General features: G+C 44.2%; 2 protein-coding genes across 7 annotated transcripts in view; both read left to right on the top strand.

The window, feature by feature from the left end:
• The first annotated feature begins 815 nt into the window (after positions 1-815).
• Positions 816-1,685, top strand: LOC138911309 (uncharacterized). The gene has a single exon (XM_070209587.1). The coding sequence runs from the start codon at positions 816-818 to the stop codon at positions 1,683-1,685; it is 870 nt and encodes a 289-aa protein (XP_070065688.1).
• Positions 1,686-6,362: 4,677 nt separating this feature from the next.
• sns (sticks and stones) overlaps positions 6,363-14,999 on the top strand; it is a 63,379-nt gene continuing 54,742 nt past the window's right edge. For all 6 annotated transcript variants that reach the window (XR_011416837.1, XM_070209635.1, XM_070209634.1 and 3 more), the window contains exon 1: positions 6,363-7,462. Coding sequence is in view for 5 of the 6 variants with exons in the window: in XM_070209635.1 (XP_070065736.1) it covers positions 7,168-7,462 (295 nt within the window). In the remaining variant the exon portion in view is untranslated. The remainder of the gene's footprint in view (positions 7,463-14,999) is intronic.

Genomic DNA, 14,999 nt, shown 5'->3' with positions numbered 1-14,999 from the left:
ACATAATCATAAGCAAAGATTACATTCAGGTATTACAACTTAGTATTGCAAATATTTTATCCGTTTTAAATCACAACTTGATTCAATCTGGAATACAAAATCTAGAAATGTTTAAGTTTCTGATGAAATTCCTGCTTTAAGAACTTTTATTTAAAACGGAATTTCAAGATCCAAATAAAGAATATGAATCAAAGAAAAGTTATTGTTCAGTTGAGAACATTTTGAGCTTATTTCAAGCATGTAAATTCTTGTGAAAAGTGTTTTGCTCTTCATCCAGGATTGTATTTCGTACTTTGGTAAAAAAGTTTGTAAAGAACCACGTCTCAAAATAATACGTACCTTCACATATTTTCTTTGTAAATGCGTTACAATCGTTTTCCGCCAATTTTCCACACTTGCGGGTGAAATTTGCCAAGCGTGAATCTCGTCACATACAAAAAAAATACAGCTAGGATTTCAGATTTCAGCTATCTATGCTTGGGCTATATTCCATTGCGATCTGTGATTATTTTTATATGATATTGAATCTTTGCTTAATTTTCTTTGAAAACAAGTCACACTTTCAAAATGACAAAAAAAACACAGTCGAAGAGAAAACTTTGTTTGCTTTGGAAATGTTTGTAAATTTTCGTCATTCTAAAACCAGATACTGAGTAATACACTTTAAACAGCTACAAAAATAGAAAATAAAAATTTTTGATAAAATTTTTTTTTTTTAATTTATCTATAAAATGTTGTTTGGTTAACTTTCGCACAGTTTTTAAATTAGCCGTTACAAGTAGCTCAAACAAGTAATTAACTGGGTCAAAATATAAATGGATAAAGGAACACCCGATCGCTTGCCCGAGGGGCAAACTGAAAAGAGATGGTCCGACTATGTGGAGCTCAGCAGGTATTTCAGCAGCATCACGGTGAAACGCTGCCAGTCGACGCCTTGCATGTCCCTCACAAGGACAACGTCTCCCTCTCCGCCTCCGTCTCTGTCTCCGGCGCTGACAGCGGCAATGCCGGCCAGCCCCAATCTGAGCTTATCCTGGCAGCTGGCCTGCAATCCTGTAGACGCTGATCAACGGCAGGTATACAGTGCACAAAGGCAGCAGGGGGCCGGCTTTCTGCACTGTAAGGGTTGCAGACAAGCGGACATGATATCTCTGAATTGTGGCGAGGGCATGAAGAGAAAGAAGCGAAGACAACGCAGTGTACGAACGAATCCGCAACAAGCAAGATGCTCAAACGAGATGCCCAAGATCGTGGTTGTGGATGCGACAATGCTGCGTGCCTACTGGAACCAAAGGCAAGGCGATGCCGATATTGGCGACAAGAGCCACGAGAAGAACGAAAAGTCTGACAACAATGACAAAAATAGGCAGCCCAAAAGGACAATTCTGAAAATCAAAAACCCATATGCCGCCGTGCCGTTATGCCAACGTCCGACCAGAATCTTGGGATCTCGGCCATCTACAGATCATCATCATCAGCAGCAGCAGGAGCAGGAGCATCATGGGTCACAGCACCAGAATCCACAGCAGTATGGAAGGCGGCGCATCTCCGAGCCCCTGCAGCATCTGACCCGTCTGGCCCAGGAGCAGTATGTGCTGAGCCCCAAATATGCCGTGCCCATTGAGCCTATGTACAATAATCTAAAGAAGGGCACAAGATATTGTGGAAACTTTTACTATAAATAACTTGATGTATCTACGTTGCAATTGTTGATGTGATCCGAACATCGGCAACCCTTTCATGTACTTTATGGCTTGTTCCGAAATTATAACTTATCCTGTTTTCGATAATTAATTCGAGTTTCTATTCCCTATACACCTTTGCTCGATTCGGGTTTTTAGTTACTATCCAGCTGCACAAATCGAAGTTTGAATTGTGAATGAAAATAATTTATTTATTTATTTTAGTTAACTTTTGGCAGAGCAACAAAGTTACTGGCGCTCGCGTTTACCGGGCTCGTTTGGCTTAGCACGGAGTCGAGTTGGGCTTTATTTTAATATGCTTGCACCTCTTTGCCATTAAATGGTTGCCGTTTGGCAGATGGTGGGGGTACAATTAAAATCGAAACGAACCAACAAACAAACAAACAAATGAACAAACAACGAAACAAAGCAATGAAAACGAGCAAATAATGAAGTGGATAAAGTTTTCCGGCAAGACGCAGTCGCAGCCGGAGTAGGAGTCGGAGACGGAGACGCAACCGAAACGTGGCAAGGCAAACTGAATCAACACCAGCAAGAGCAACAGTAACAGGACTAGGAATAGAAATAGCGCCAAATAAAAAGTGGCTGAAGGGGCGGGCAGGAATTTTGAGTAAAATTCAAGGTATCAGGCAATCGAAGAAGCCCTCAAAAAAGGTTGCGGCATGGCGAGGGGGGATCAATGCGAGAAAACAACACGGCAAAACTTTTGTAATTACAATAAAATTTTCACAAATAACTTTCAATTGTTTGTGTATGCACGCGTGCGTGTGTGTGTGTGTGTGTGTGTGTGTGTGTGACTGTAGCAAACCCAAAAATGGGGCACCTTTAAAATAGGCCACGGCAGACTACGAGTTTGGACGATGCCATCAAATGCGAATCGAAAGAAATGAGTTCATTTCGTTTGCCAATTTACCAAAAAAACAATAAAAACAAAGTGACAAAAAGTAGGCAGCCAGACGCAAGTGAAGAGTGCTCGAATAGGAGTTACCCTCTACAAATAATTTGCTTTTCCTTTGTCAGATCTTTGATTTTTATCAGGACTAAGATTTTGTACAGCTTATACGAAGAGGGTTATCAATAATATATAATCAACTTGACCTGATACGGATATGCTGTGCCCATTTCGATTAGCTACAGGGTATAGAAAAATGAAAAGAAAACACTGAGCAATTGTGTATTGTATAAAGTGCGAGTAAATTATAAAACATAATTAAAAACTGCGTGCGTGCTGGAACGAGAAGTCGCATAACTTGGCAGACGCCTTCGTCTGGAACGCGTCTCAGACTCGGACTTGAACTCGGACCCGGCATTAGAGTCCAAGTTGTGCGTGTATTGTTTGCAAATGAATCTAAACTTTTCTCAAGAGTCTCTCGCATGTGTGTGTGTGTGTGTGTGTGAGTGTGTGTGTGTGTGTGAGTGGGCCAGCCTGTTGGCTCGCTTTGCCACACAAATATTTGTTGTTGCGCGTCTGTGAAAATATTTGCATTTAATTTTATAAAAGTATCGACGGCTCTTGGACACTGCAAGTGCCCGGAAAATTGTTGCGATATGAATTTACAAAGCATCACTTAGCCATAAATTGCAAATCGCATATGAAAATTTGTACTCAAATCTTGACGGGATTAGGGCGGGCTGCTCGCCGGGCGGGGCTGGATAAGTTGTCGCTGAGCTGGTAATGTACAAAGACAAATAGCTGAAGCAAAACACATGGCAAAGAGCGCGACGGGGCGGGGGGTGATGCGAAATGGTGAATGGGCTGAATCAACAACAATAAACAAATAAAGACTACAATGGCGGCCTACTAAGTAACACCAACAACAACAACAACAACAACAGCAACAACAACAAATAAGACAGCAACCCCCGAAAAGTTGCAAGAAAAAAAACGCTCGACTCAATCGCAAACAACAGCATAGCAGGGAAAGGGAGGGGCAGGCGGCAGGGCTGGAGGTGTACGCTGAAGATTACGATACTCTGCCAAGTTGCACTGCACAAAAAAAAGGGGGCTTTAGATGGGCGATTGATGTGCCGAGTTCTGACAGTGTAAATGCTTGTCTAAAAGCGGGCCGGGAATGGATCAAATCTGTTGGCTTAGCCTTAAACCAGACCCGAATGCTTGGCACAATAGATATTGGCAGCATTGGCAGTGTGGTATACCCTGTACTAATTAAATGCATTGCAAATGAGGGTATACAGCAGTTGTGCATGCTTATGTAACAGAAGCGTCAATAAATTTGTATACTCTTAGAAGCTTAGCGTTAAACCAGACCAGAATGTTCCACCCTGTACTAATATACCCTGTACTAATTGCAAGGGTATACAGCAGTTGGGCATAATCAATTTGTATACTCTGCCATTATAGCTATCGATAGGTATCCATTTTCGACAGCGTTTCTAAGCACATCTCTCTCGTTAGCAAAGTTACAGGGTATTATTGTAGCTAATTTGAGGCGCTCGTCTAGCCTTAGCCTGCTCTCACTCTCACGAGTCGCAGCAGCTATTTGTTCATTTCAACCACAATTCGGCGGTTTAAAAAACAGCTGAATCCTTTTTGAGCAACAGACACTGCATTTCCTGTCACTTCCGGTTTGGGAATCAGAAATAACTTTGCTGCAGCTGGCAACGCTGTAGAAAGGAGCCAAGCGGAAACTGATTTGGAGCGAGCGAGGGAGGGGGTTGGGCGAGAGAGAGAGAGAGACAGATAGAGCTGGAAAATGATGTGCAAAATACATTTGAAAATGAATTCGAGTCTTTTTTTTTTTTTTTGTCTTGTTGCGTTTCTATCTGCCAGGACATCTGCTCTGCGCCTGGCTCAAGGACAACTCTGTCAGTTTGTTATTTCTTCTTCTGCTTTCTATTTTTGTTTCGCTTGTTGTTATTTTCGCTTCGCTATATTTTCGCATAAAAAGATTAGCACTCAATTTTAAATTGAGGCTTATTAGGCGACACGCCCACTGCCCCTCGGCCCCACTGCCTCTCGGCCCCTCTGGCCAGAGCTGTTGATTGAATTGCGCACTTGGCCTAAATTCAACGTTTCTAAGGATTTAATCTGGCTTTTATTGTGCCTTTGGCTGCCCTTTTCGTCTGGCACGCCTACTGCTAAATTTGCTAGCAGTGCCTCCTTGTCGGCTCTTCACGTCACGCTTCCCCCTCTGCCACTGCACGAGCAGCAACAGTTTGCTGCCATTTCACATCCAAATTCACGTCTATTTCAGGCAAATTGCACGCGAAGCTTTCCCGCGGGACTTGTCGCGTGTGGCGAGCGGAGAGTAACAAGTGTTTGTTGTTGTCTCTCACACAATGTCTGTGCGTGTGTGTGTGCGTGTGTGTGTGCGAGCGTATGTGCGTGCATGTGAAGTAATTCTCTTGCAAATGAAATGAAAATTACTTACACTTGGCAAGGGAATTTCATGAGTATTTCGAGTATAAGAAGGGGTGCGCAGAGTATGGGACAAAGAAATGCACATAAACAAGAAAGAGCAATTATCTGCGACAAGCCGAAGACTAAATACCCTTTCATCGAATTTTTTAAAGTCCTTTTGATATAGTACAGTTGCCTAAGAATATTTATCATATTTATGTACTTTAATAACCTATTATGTTTATTTTTTTATTGCTTCAACTTATGTCAGAGCTAAAATATATATGTATATAACTGTGAAAATTATATGTTGATAAAAGACATCTAAATTATGTGTTGTCAAAGAGTTTCTGCATTTTATGCAATTATTAAACTTGGCATTACCTTGTAACTTGTAATTTCTTTGTTGTTGTTTTTGAAGTTCTTGCATGAGCACAGCGCATCGAACTGGTCGCAACTTCTACGAAAGGTTAGTCTTATACCTTGCTTATACGGTGTATAACAGTTTGGGTAAGGCAAACCAAAACATAGAATTTATAAGGTAAAATCGAACAGCATTGAAATGTACTGTATAAGTATATAGTATAAGTGTAGCAGCCGTCACTTATATTATAAGATGTTAGTAGATGCACTATTGTATAAATTGAACGATTGCATAGTATACAATTTACAGCACGTACGGCAGCGTAGAGTGTATAAGCCTTCTAGTCGCATACCTAAACCAGCAACACATTTAAGCGTGGTGTATACTTTCAGGCACACGGCAGCATAATCAGTATAAATTAAGATGCGCGCTTTATCGCATACATAAACCACCACTTATATTGCGTGTATAAGTAAACCAAAATCCAAAAACACCACTTATTCGCATATAAGTAACATATAAGTCCTGTAGCGCATAAATGCCGGAAACAATGAAGCCCGACTGGCTGCTACTATTGTATGCGACTCGTAGCACGCACATGTCTGCCTCTCTCTCGTTTTGTATAAGTGCAGAGAGTGTCTTTGTACAAGTATTACAATGAGAGAGTGTAAAACCGGCTCTGCTTGCGGCGAACAAAGCGACTCACCTGCAATGCCAGCCAGCCAGAGCCAAACAAACACAATGAGTCCAATTGTCTGTGTTATCACAGCACGCGCTCTCTCTCTCTCCCTCTCTCTCTCTCTCTTGCTCTGTGTCGCGCTGCACGAGACGAAGGCGTGCTCGCGAAGGCGTGCTCGTGAGTTTTGCCTTCGCTGGCTGCTGGCTGCTTGCAGATGGCTTCGTCAGTTAGAAGAAGTTTTAGTTCGGTTTTAGCTCTCATTCAGTGTGGACGCCTCGATAAAGCAAACGGGCGCCGTATCAAGTGCGTCGCACACACGCACACTCTGACGCAGTCGGGCAGCTACACACACTGGCAACACGCACGCACACACACACACACACACACACACGTGCTGGTCCATTCGGCAGCCGCCGCGGTACAAGCGGCAAATTATCGAGTCTGCGCCAAAAGTGATGCCAATTGTTAATCTTAAAGCTGTGCGGGAATATACTTAATATCCCAGCGAATGTACCCCACACATCAAGTGCAAGTGGCCAAAAAATTCAAGGCAACGTCCCTCTCGCCTCCTCCTCTACGCATCCTTTGTCGATTGCTCGTCAACATTTTCGTTGTTTCTTGTATTTTGTCGCGCGGCTTCGTTAGTTGCGTCGCGCGGGGCTCCTTCCGTTCCGGCACGTCACGGCTCGTCACATGTCCTGTCGCCGCCTCAGTTAACCCGTAACCCGTAACCCGTAAGCCGCCGTTAACATGGCCCCGCTCGGTCGAGGCTCAGCCTGAAACTAGTTTGTTCATAGGGTATTTAAGCCGGGCAAAATTGTGTGTTGCGTGGCGTCACAAAGTTGCTTGAACCAACAATAAATACACCTGCAACTGCAACTTCACCTGCAACAAATGCGGCGCTGCAGCAGCGGCTACAGCAACTGCTGCTTGTTATAGCACTCAGCTTTGACGCGTTTCGGACAAAGCAGCAGCAATTGCCAGTGCAACTGCAGCAGCAACAACAACAACAGCAGCAACAACAACAGGAACAACAACAGCAACAACAACTGTTAAGGCTATGAGCAAAATGGCATTGAAATCACAAGCAAAAGCTCAGCCAGAAGAAGAAGAAGAAGAACAGCAGAAACAGGAACAGCAACAACAACAACAGCAACAGCAAAATGCAAGACAACGCAAACAAAGCAACAACAACCACAATCACAGCAGCAGCGCCAGCAGCAACAATTGCAGTTGCCGGCAACTGCAGCAACGGAAGCAGCAGCAGCAACAACAACAACAACAACAACAACAACAGCAACAACTGCAGCAGCAGCATTCGCATTGGATTAAACAGCTTCGACTGCTATGCATTGGTAAGTTTTACATTTTGGCATATCACAGACAAAAGGGGGGCGTTAACTGAAGGGTAGGCGTGGCGTGGCGCCCACCTCCAGCAGCTGTTGCTGCTGCACTATTTAATAACCTGGCCTAGCCCCCAAACCGAGCTCATTAGGCCAAAAGCACAAGTCATTTCGTTTGACTTTTGCGGCTGCCAAGCCAGACGCAGCAGAAGAATCGGTTGTGCACTGAGAGAAAAGTGTTGTGCGTACTCTCAAAACAATTAACATATCATTCAGTCTATTTCTTAAAACTGTTTGCTGCTGAAATATTTTAAAATAGACTGTGAAACATGAGAAAAATAGGTTTGAATAAAAAAAAATATACGAAATACATATTTTAAGAATTTGCAAGCTTAAAATAAGCATTGCAATTTTTAAGAAAAAATTTTAAGGCAATTTTTTCTTATATGGACTATTCGCTTCAACCAAATGTTAACCAAGTTGAACAAATAGGTACTTGAGCACAAGTTTCTTGAGTTTTTCTCAAAGTGTAGGAACTGTTAAGGGAGTGCATGTGTCACATTGTCTGTGTGTGCGTGTTGGACTTGTGGTAAGCCAAACTTCCTTTTAATAACCGTTGCGGTCAGAGCAAAGCTCTGATGAGTCTGAAGGTGTCTTCACATGTCGTTCATGCTCGGCCGATGGGAAACTGAAGAGGAGGAGATTCGGCGAGTCAGCATCAGCAACAGTGTGTCCTTTAACCGCATCCAGCTCTCCGCAACTCTTTCTTGTGGCACTCTGTAATTTGTTTACAAACAGAAACTAAAAGAAAAGAAGCCCAGCCAAAGCGCTGGAGCTAATTAATAATTAATGTGCGAGCCGGAAGACGCACGTCTACTGCGCTCCACATCCGTCTTTTATGCTGTGCCTGCAATCGAATCAATGGGCAAAGGGGCGTGGTCTAGTGGCTAGCACATGCACTTCGTCAGGCGCTTATCGCACTTCCGCCCTTCAATCCCAAGCCCAAGCCTAAGACCAGCTGCCCAGGCCATTGAAATTCAGCAACTCATTGTGCGGCTGAGGCTTTTTACGGAACTTGGCCGTCTCCATTTTCGATGGCCCCCAAAACAATAACAATCAAATATAATTCACAAAATATGTTTAAACGCCCACCGTTTTTAGATTTGGTAGCTTTTTGGTGGGCGTTTGCCTTTGTGATGGGCTGCTCTTTGTGGTTGTTGTTGCTGTTGTTGTTGTTGGTTTGTTGATTTCGTTGACGAAATCACATAGGCAATCAAGAGCGCCAGCGGCAGGTCGCCAACAATGCACTGTGGCTAATTTTGAGCGTTTTGTGCTCAAAATACATTACAAATACATCAAACTGTAATGTTATTAGGCAGAAAAGTTAACATAGCTCAAGCGTCTGTTAAGTTAACAGATGTTAATCTGAGCTGTTCTCGCATTAGCCGAATTTTCATAATTTTGTGCTCAAAATACATTACAAATACATCAAACTGTAATGTTATTAGGCAGAAAAGTTAACATAGCTCAAGCATCTGTTAAGTTAACAGATGAAAATCTGAGCTGTTCTCGCATTAGTCGAACTTTTGCTATTGAAAAAACTTAAACTTACTAGAATAAACTTTGGTGGCAGTTTTTATTTGCTGAAACTTGAGAAATATCAAGTCTTTTAACACATATATTGAACATATTTTTTTAAAAAATGTTAATTTATAGCACAAAAAGTGTGAACTTTTCCCCTAGTGCAATCTTGCTATTCCCATATGTTGGACTGTTGGAATCAGTGCCTCCTCCACCCATTTCCCCACTCTCCTATCACACACAATTCTCTATTGCGAGGGACAGCAGCTGCGTAACAGGGCAACGCCCACAAATATAAAAGATGTGTCGATGAAACATATGAAGAGCTAAGCGGACAACTAATTCCCGAGCTTTGCTTCAGTCCAATTAGCCAAAATACAAAAAAAAAAAAGTAAAAGAAATGAAAGCCTGCGCACCTTGGCAACGGCGGCCACAGGCTGAAGCTGAATGCCACACGCGGGCAAGGAAATTGGTAGCAAAAGGTAGAAGCACAAGAAGATGTAGATGAAGTTGAATGCGAAGTCAAAGCATAGAAAAGCAAAATAAAAGCATTTATTTGTCAGCACAAAATAATCAAGGATCATAATATGTCAACAAACAGGCAGAAAAGACAGCCGGACATGCGGGCGGGTGGACGGACGGACGGAAGGACGGACGGACTTTCGAGGGCCACATAAACAAGCACAAGGACACGTATACAGAAGAAGAGTGCGATTCTTTTTTTGTGGCTAAAACGCTGAAATGTGTGCCACAGAAGAGTCTCGGCGAAAGTGTAGGGCAAACATGTCGTAATAGATAGTGCGAAAGCGCGAGAGATAAGCAAGAGAATGGACAGAGGTGGGGCAAGTGGGGCAGCAGGTGGAGCAGCAAAGAAAGCGCCAAAAGGTTTCTCAGCTGCGTTTGTCTCTGACAGCTGGTAAATGTACTGAAGTGCATTGACAATAGGAGCCACCGCTTGACCAACGAGACGGAGAGGGAGAGAGCGAGAGAGAGAGGGAGCGAGAGAGATGCATGCAGGAAACAAGTCTGCGTTTTCTATTCATTCTAGAGCTCAAAGGGCAAGTGCTAAGCACACACAGAAAAACTGGGTTGGAGATGGAGTGAAACGGAAGACAGGACGAAGAGTCCTTGCAACGCGCATACCTTAAGCGGATAATCGGCCAAATACAGTAAAAAAAAATCTGCTAACGGCGAACAACTCCGGATAAGCCATTTTAATTAGATGGGATCAATTTTGCTAGTACAAAATTGTCTACAAATTTATGCGAACATTTTTGTTTTTGCCCATGTCTTCGACAACTCTTTAAGGCGTAGCTTTGTTCACTTGGGATAGATTTCACTGTACAGTAGTATATCTGCAGCAAGCATCTCAGAAGCCATTGGGCACTTGGCTTCGTGGTCTGCGTTTGACTCTGTTTGTTCTCGCTGCAGAGTTAATTGCGCTGCTCTCCAGCTGTCAATTGCCAGCCGAGTTTGAAAGATTGCGCCCGCTCGACCCGTGTGGGCAGTCGGATGTGTATACTGCATGCATATGTATATATCGGTATATATATATATATATATATACTTGGTATATATCGGTACTTGACTACTTGGCTGCCGCAACACCTTGAGCCGAGCAACCAGTTTGGCAGCCCGTCTGCGCGGTGGCTTTTGCCCACGCAGCTGACAGACACAAAAGCTGAGCTCAGCTCGGGCCCAGCTTTTGGTGTGCGTTGGTGTCTTTGTGTTTACGTAATGCTCAGGCCAAAAGCTGTCGCGCTTATGAGTTGCACTTGCCACACACTGTGGCAGGCTGTCTATGCGTGTGTGTGTGTGTGTGTGTGTGTGTGTGTGTTCATTTGCCGCCTGCGGAGTGGCCAGCACCGAAATAGCGCCGGGCTATTTAAAACTATAAACTACATTGGCCACACGCTCTTTCGTGCTGCCACGCCTACAGCTGCAGGGGCGGGGCAAGCTCTTCAGAATGCCGCTGTAATTGCTGGGATGTCAACAGTGCAACAGCAACAGCAACAACAACAACAACAACAGCAAACAAGCAAATCCAATTTGTGAGCAAACGGCAGCAGCACAATGCATATAAATAAATGTGTGTGAGTGTGTGTGTGCGTGTGTCTGTGTGTGTATAAATAAATCGGTTGCACTTGCAGCATGTGGCAATAACTATTCAAAAAAATGAAAAAAAAAAAACAAACAGAAATAAGTCGAGACGAGAGGAGATATAAAAGAGCGCTGCGCACTTGAAGTCGCCGTCTCTCTCCAGCTTGTCCGATTCTCCAGTTCTCCAGTTCTCGGATTTCCACTTGCCGCACAGCTCCCGCACAGGCAAGTTGAACTCCTGCAGCGTTTGTCAATCGTAGCATGTGGTAATTGCTCTGCGCCGCAGATAGAGGCTACCTGGACTGGTGTTGTCCCTGCCCCAGCCCCTGGTTTTGATCCCTTCCTCAGTTTGTCATCTGTGTTCAGATTTATGAGTTTTCAACACATCCCACAATGCGCCTGTGCTTGTGTTTGTGTTTGTGTTTCGAGTGTGTGTGTGTGTGTGTGTGTGTGTGTGTAGATGGCCCCTTGCCACGCCTCGCTGCCAATGCCAAATAAACAGTTTTATTGCTACGCTGCCGTACACTTAGAGAAAAGGCTAGTTGCAACTGAAATTCACGCTATTTAACTTATTTGTATTTCGATATATTCTTCAAGTTAATATGAATTATTATTATTGTCAAATTTTGGTTAATGGCACAAAGATAACAAACGAATTTCTTTCATATATTTATACTTATTTTGGCTATATTCGTGCTAGCCTTTTCCTTTTTTTTTTTTAGTGTACTCGTATCTTTATCGCTTCCTGCGCCGCCTTCGAAACGGACGCCTAATGTCCATTCTGGTCCAGCCGCAAGAAGCGAACTTCTAAAATACGCTATACTTAATTTAAAGAAGTCTATGCGTTTCTCCTTGGTCTGTGGGGGCATCTTAATGAAATGTATTTCAGTTAAGAGTCGGGGAGAGTGGGATGGAGGCTGGTGTGTTGCGGCGGCCTAGGATTGGCGGCGTCGCAGGATATTAGCAATGTGCAGCCCAGCGTACTTCCTACGCAGAATATACCGTTAAAATGCACAAGCTCACACACACACACACACACACACACAGTGAGAGGGAGGGGGGTTAGGGGATTCTGGGTGTGGACTCTAGATAGCATCATAGATGACTGCGCCTCAATTTTGATGGGTTTCGGTTCGATTTTGATGCGAATTGATTTGGTAAGCGTGCAATGCGGACTGATACAATTGAAGAAGAAGAAGAAGCAGAAGCAGTTGCTAAAGAAGAAGAAGAAGAAGAAGTAGCTACCCCCCTATCCGTTGCCGAGCCCTCGCTCAGACAGTTTGGACAGGATGGATGAATAAATAAAGAGGCCAAATCAAGCAAATGCCAAATGAGACTCGTCATAGACCGCCTGCCTAACTGCCTGACTGACAGATGGTTACCGAGAGGCAAGTGGAGTGCCAGGAGAGAATGGGTGGGTTAGCGGGTGGGCGGTGTCCACCACGTTGGCCATGGCAATGACAGCGCTTTGGCACTTTTGGTAATAAGAAACGCCTTCAGAGCGCACAGTCAATAAATTAAATGTTTGCCATGGGTAGAGCTGACTGCGACTGTAATTGAATATCATTTGCGGATAGGTATACAGCACGCCCCCTTACCTACCCAGTCCCAGCCCATTACCACCTACCCAGCTGGCCAGATCGATGGCTTCATTTGCTAATTTAAATTTATGAATTTCTGAAAAACAGCTCAATACGAAAAGTGCGCACACTTTGAATTTGCCTAAAATATAAATTTGTGTGTTCATTTCGGGCGACAGATTCTCCACCTTGCCCCACCCAGACGCACTTGCTTCCACACACTTTCACTTTTCTTGAGTATTTAATCAAGTGTAAATAATTGCATCATTCTGCTCAAAGGGAGTCCATTTCCTTTGTGTACGGCGCCCGGCCAGAGATATACTGTGCGTGAATCCCAAAGTCTGTTGCTCCGTCTGATGTGAGGTCGGGTCCTGTTATCGATATGCGAAGGAAAACCACAGACGCCTCACGGCCACGCCCACGCTCACAATTGAGAGACGGTCGGACTCCTTGCTGGTTCCTTTTCAAATTGTATTTTTGCATTAAAATCGAAATCATCGCAAGTTGGATGAATTTTGAAATTTTATTTATTTATGAATGTTCGCTTTTCGCATGGCCCCTCCACCCAAGTGCCTTTATTGTGCAACATGTGTGCTTGCGTGTGCTTGGAATCCTCTGCATATTTTATGCAGATTCAATAAGTTTACAACTCAACAACAATAAGAAGAAGAGCAAATAACGGTTGACTAGTTGAGAATGTCCGACAAGAAGGTACCCTGCATCTCCTTTCGCACAGCTTCAACACATCAAAATTTCATTCTTAAATAACTTTTGTTTGTTGTCACATCCTTTTGCAGGGCTTCGTTTTCACTTGCATCAAAATATTCTCCCGTCAGATTTGTTATCTATGATGTTGCATACGTTAGCACAACTGCAGTATACCCCACGGCACAAGCTTGCTGTCGACAACAAGAGGTAGTCCGAGCTATAAATTGAGTTCTGTTGTTCAGCTTGTTTCACATATTGAAAATTAATATTTGATCAGCTCTGCATACATTCGACTTGAGTTGCATGATTTGTGAGCTTTGTGGCATGCTTTGGTGTGGCGGCAGCAGGTAGCATTTGTGAGCCAAGCCAAGTCCTAATTGCTGCGACACGCTGGCGCGTGTTGAACCGGTTTCACTGCAGCCTGCCATTTGCTGCAAGTCGTCAGCGGCAGCTGCCTGTGGCAACCGCATCTCGTGGATGGCTTTTGGCTTATCGCTCTGCATCGTGTGAACTTTGTCTTCGTCTTCGTCCGAATTGTTGTTGGCTGCACGCTTTGTGCCACGCATCAGTTAACTTGTCTCGGGCGACTCGCTTGCCTTTGCACCTTTTGCACCATTTGCACCGACCTGTCCAGTTGACGTGTGGTTCCGCTTCGCCGGCTTGCCGCTGACCCCATCATCAGGTTAGCGGAGAGCGGGGGTTCATGTGTGGAAATCTGTGACGCGGCATTTGCTGGGAACTGGGAAAAACTTGGCGATGGCTTCGCAGCGCTTTTAATTGCGACAGAGAAAAATTCGTTTTCCTCTGCAACAATTGCTGGGAACTATGCAACAGCTCTTACTACCCCCCCCCCCCTACCACTCACCCGCACCCCCTCACTATTCTTCGCATTGGATTTCACACGCAGACATGCTTCATTGGACAGCTCGGACAGCACACTCATTCTTTCATCTCATGCCCCATTCCCTTTCGCATTGTCGTTCGATTGCGCAAACATTATTTTGTGTGCACAGATTTGGTCTCATTCCAATCCTGGTAACTCGACTCCTGTTAACCCTTGCCCGACCAGCAGCAGCCGTATTTTCGCTGGGGTGACTTCCATTGTCATCAGCGTCCCACTCACTCTCTGTGTGTGTGTGTGTGCGAGTGTGTGTGAGTGTGTGTGGCAGGGGCAAGTGTGTGCTACGAGTAATTTGGACAAACAATGCAAATGCTCCGCGTTGGCAGCTCAAACGGCAATTAAAGCAAACAATAAGCTGACAAACAACTCGCCAGTCTCGCCCGTGGCTGCTGCCGCTGTCATTTGGTGGTGCAAGTTGCACGCCGCACGCTGCACGCTGCAAGCTGCAAGCTGCAGGCTGCAGGTGGCTTCCCGAATTGCCGGTTTTCAAGTTCGACATCTCAGGTTCTAGGCTATTTGCCTTTCAATTTTTTTGATCAGACAAGTTGATAAAGCTCTTCCCTCTGTCAGTCCGGTTATCGAAAACTAGTCTCTGATAAGAAATATCGGTTTAAATTGTGGCTTTTTTAGTTTTTCATATGGGGCATGTATATAATACAAAATACAATATTTAAAATAA

The sequence above is a fragment of the Drosophila virilis genome, chromosome 5 (assembly GCF_030788295.1).
Source record: "Drosophila virilis strain 15010-1051.87 chromosome 5, Dvir_AGI_RSII-ME, whole genome shotgun sequence".
NCBI classification, from domain to species: Eukaryota; Metazoa; Arthropoda; class Insecta; order Diptera; family Drosophilidae; genus Drosophila; species Drosophila virilis.
The sequence above is the reverse complement of the archived record's forward strand: the minus strand, read 5'-3'. Positions and strand labels throughout refer to the sequence as shown.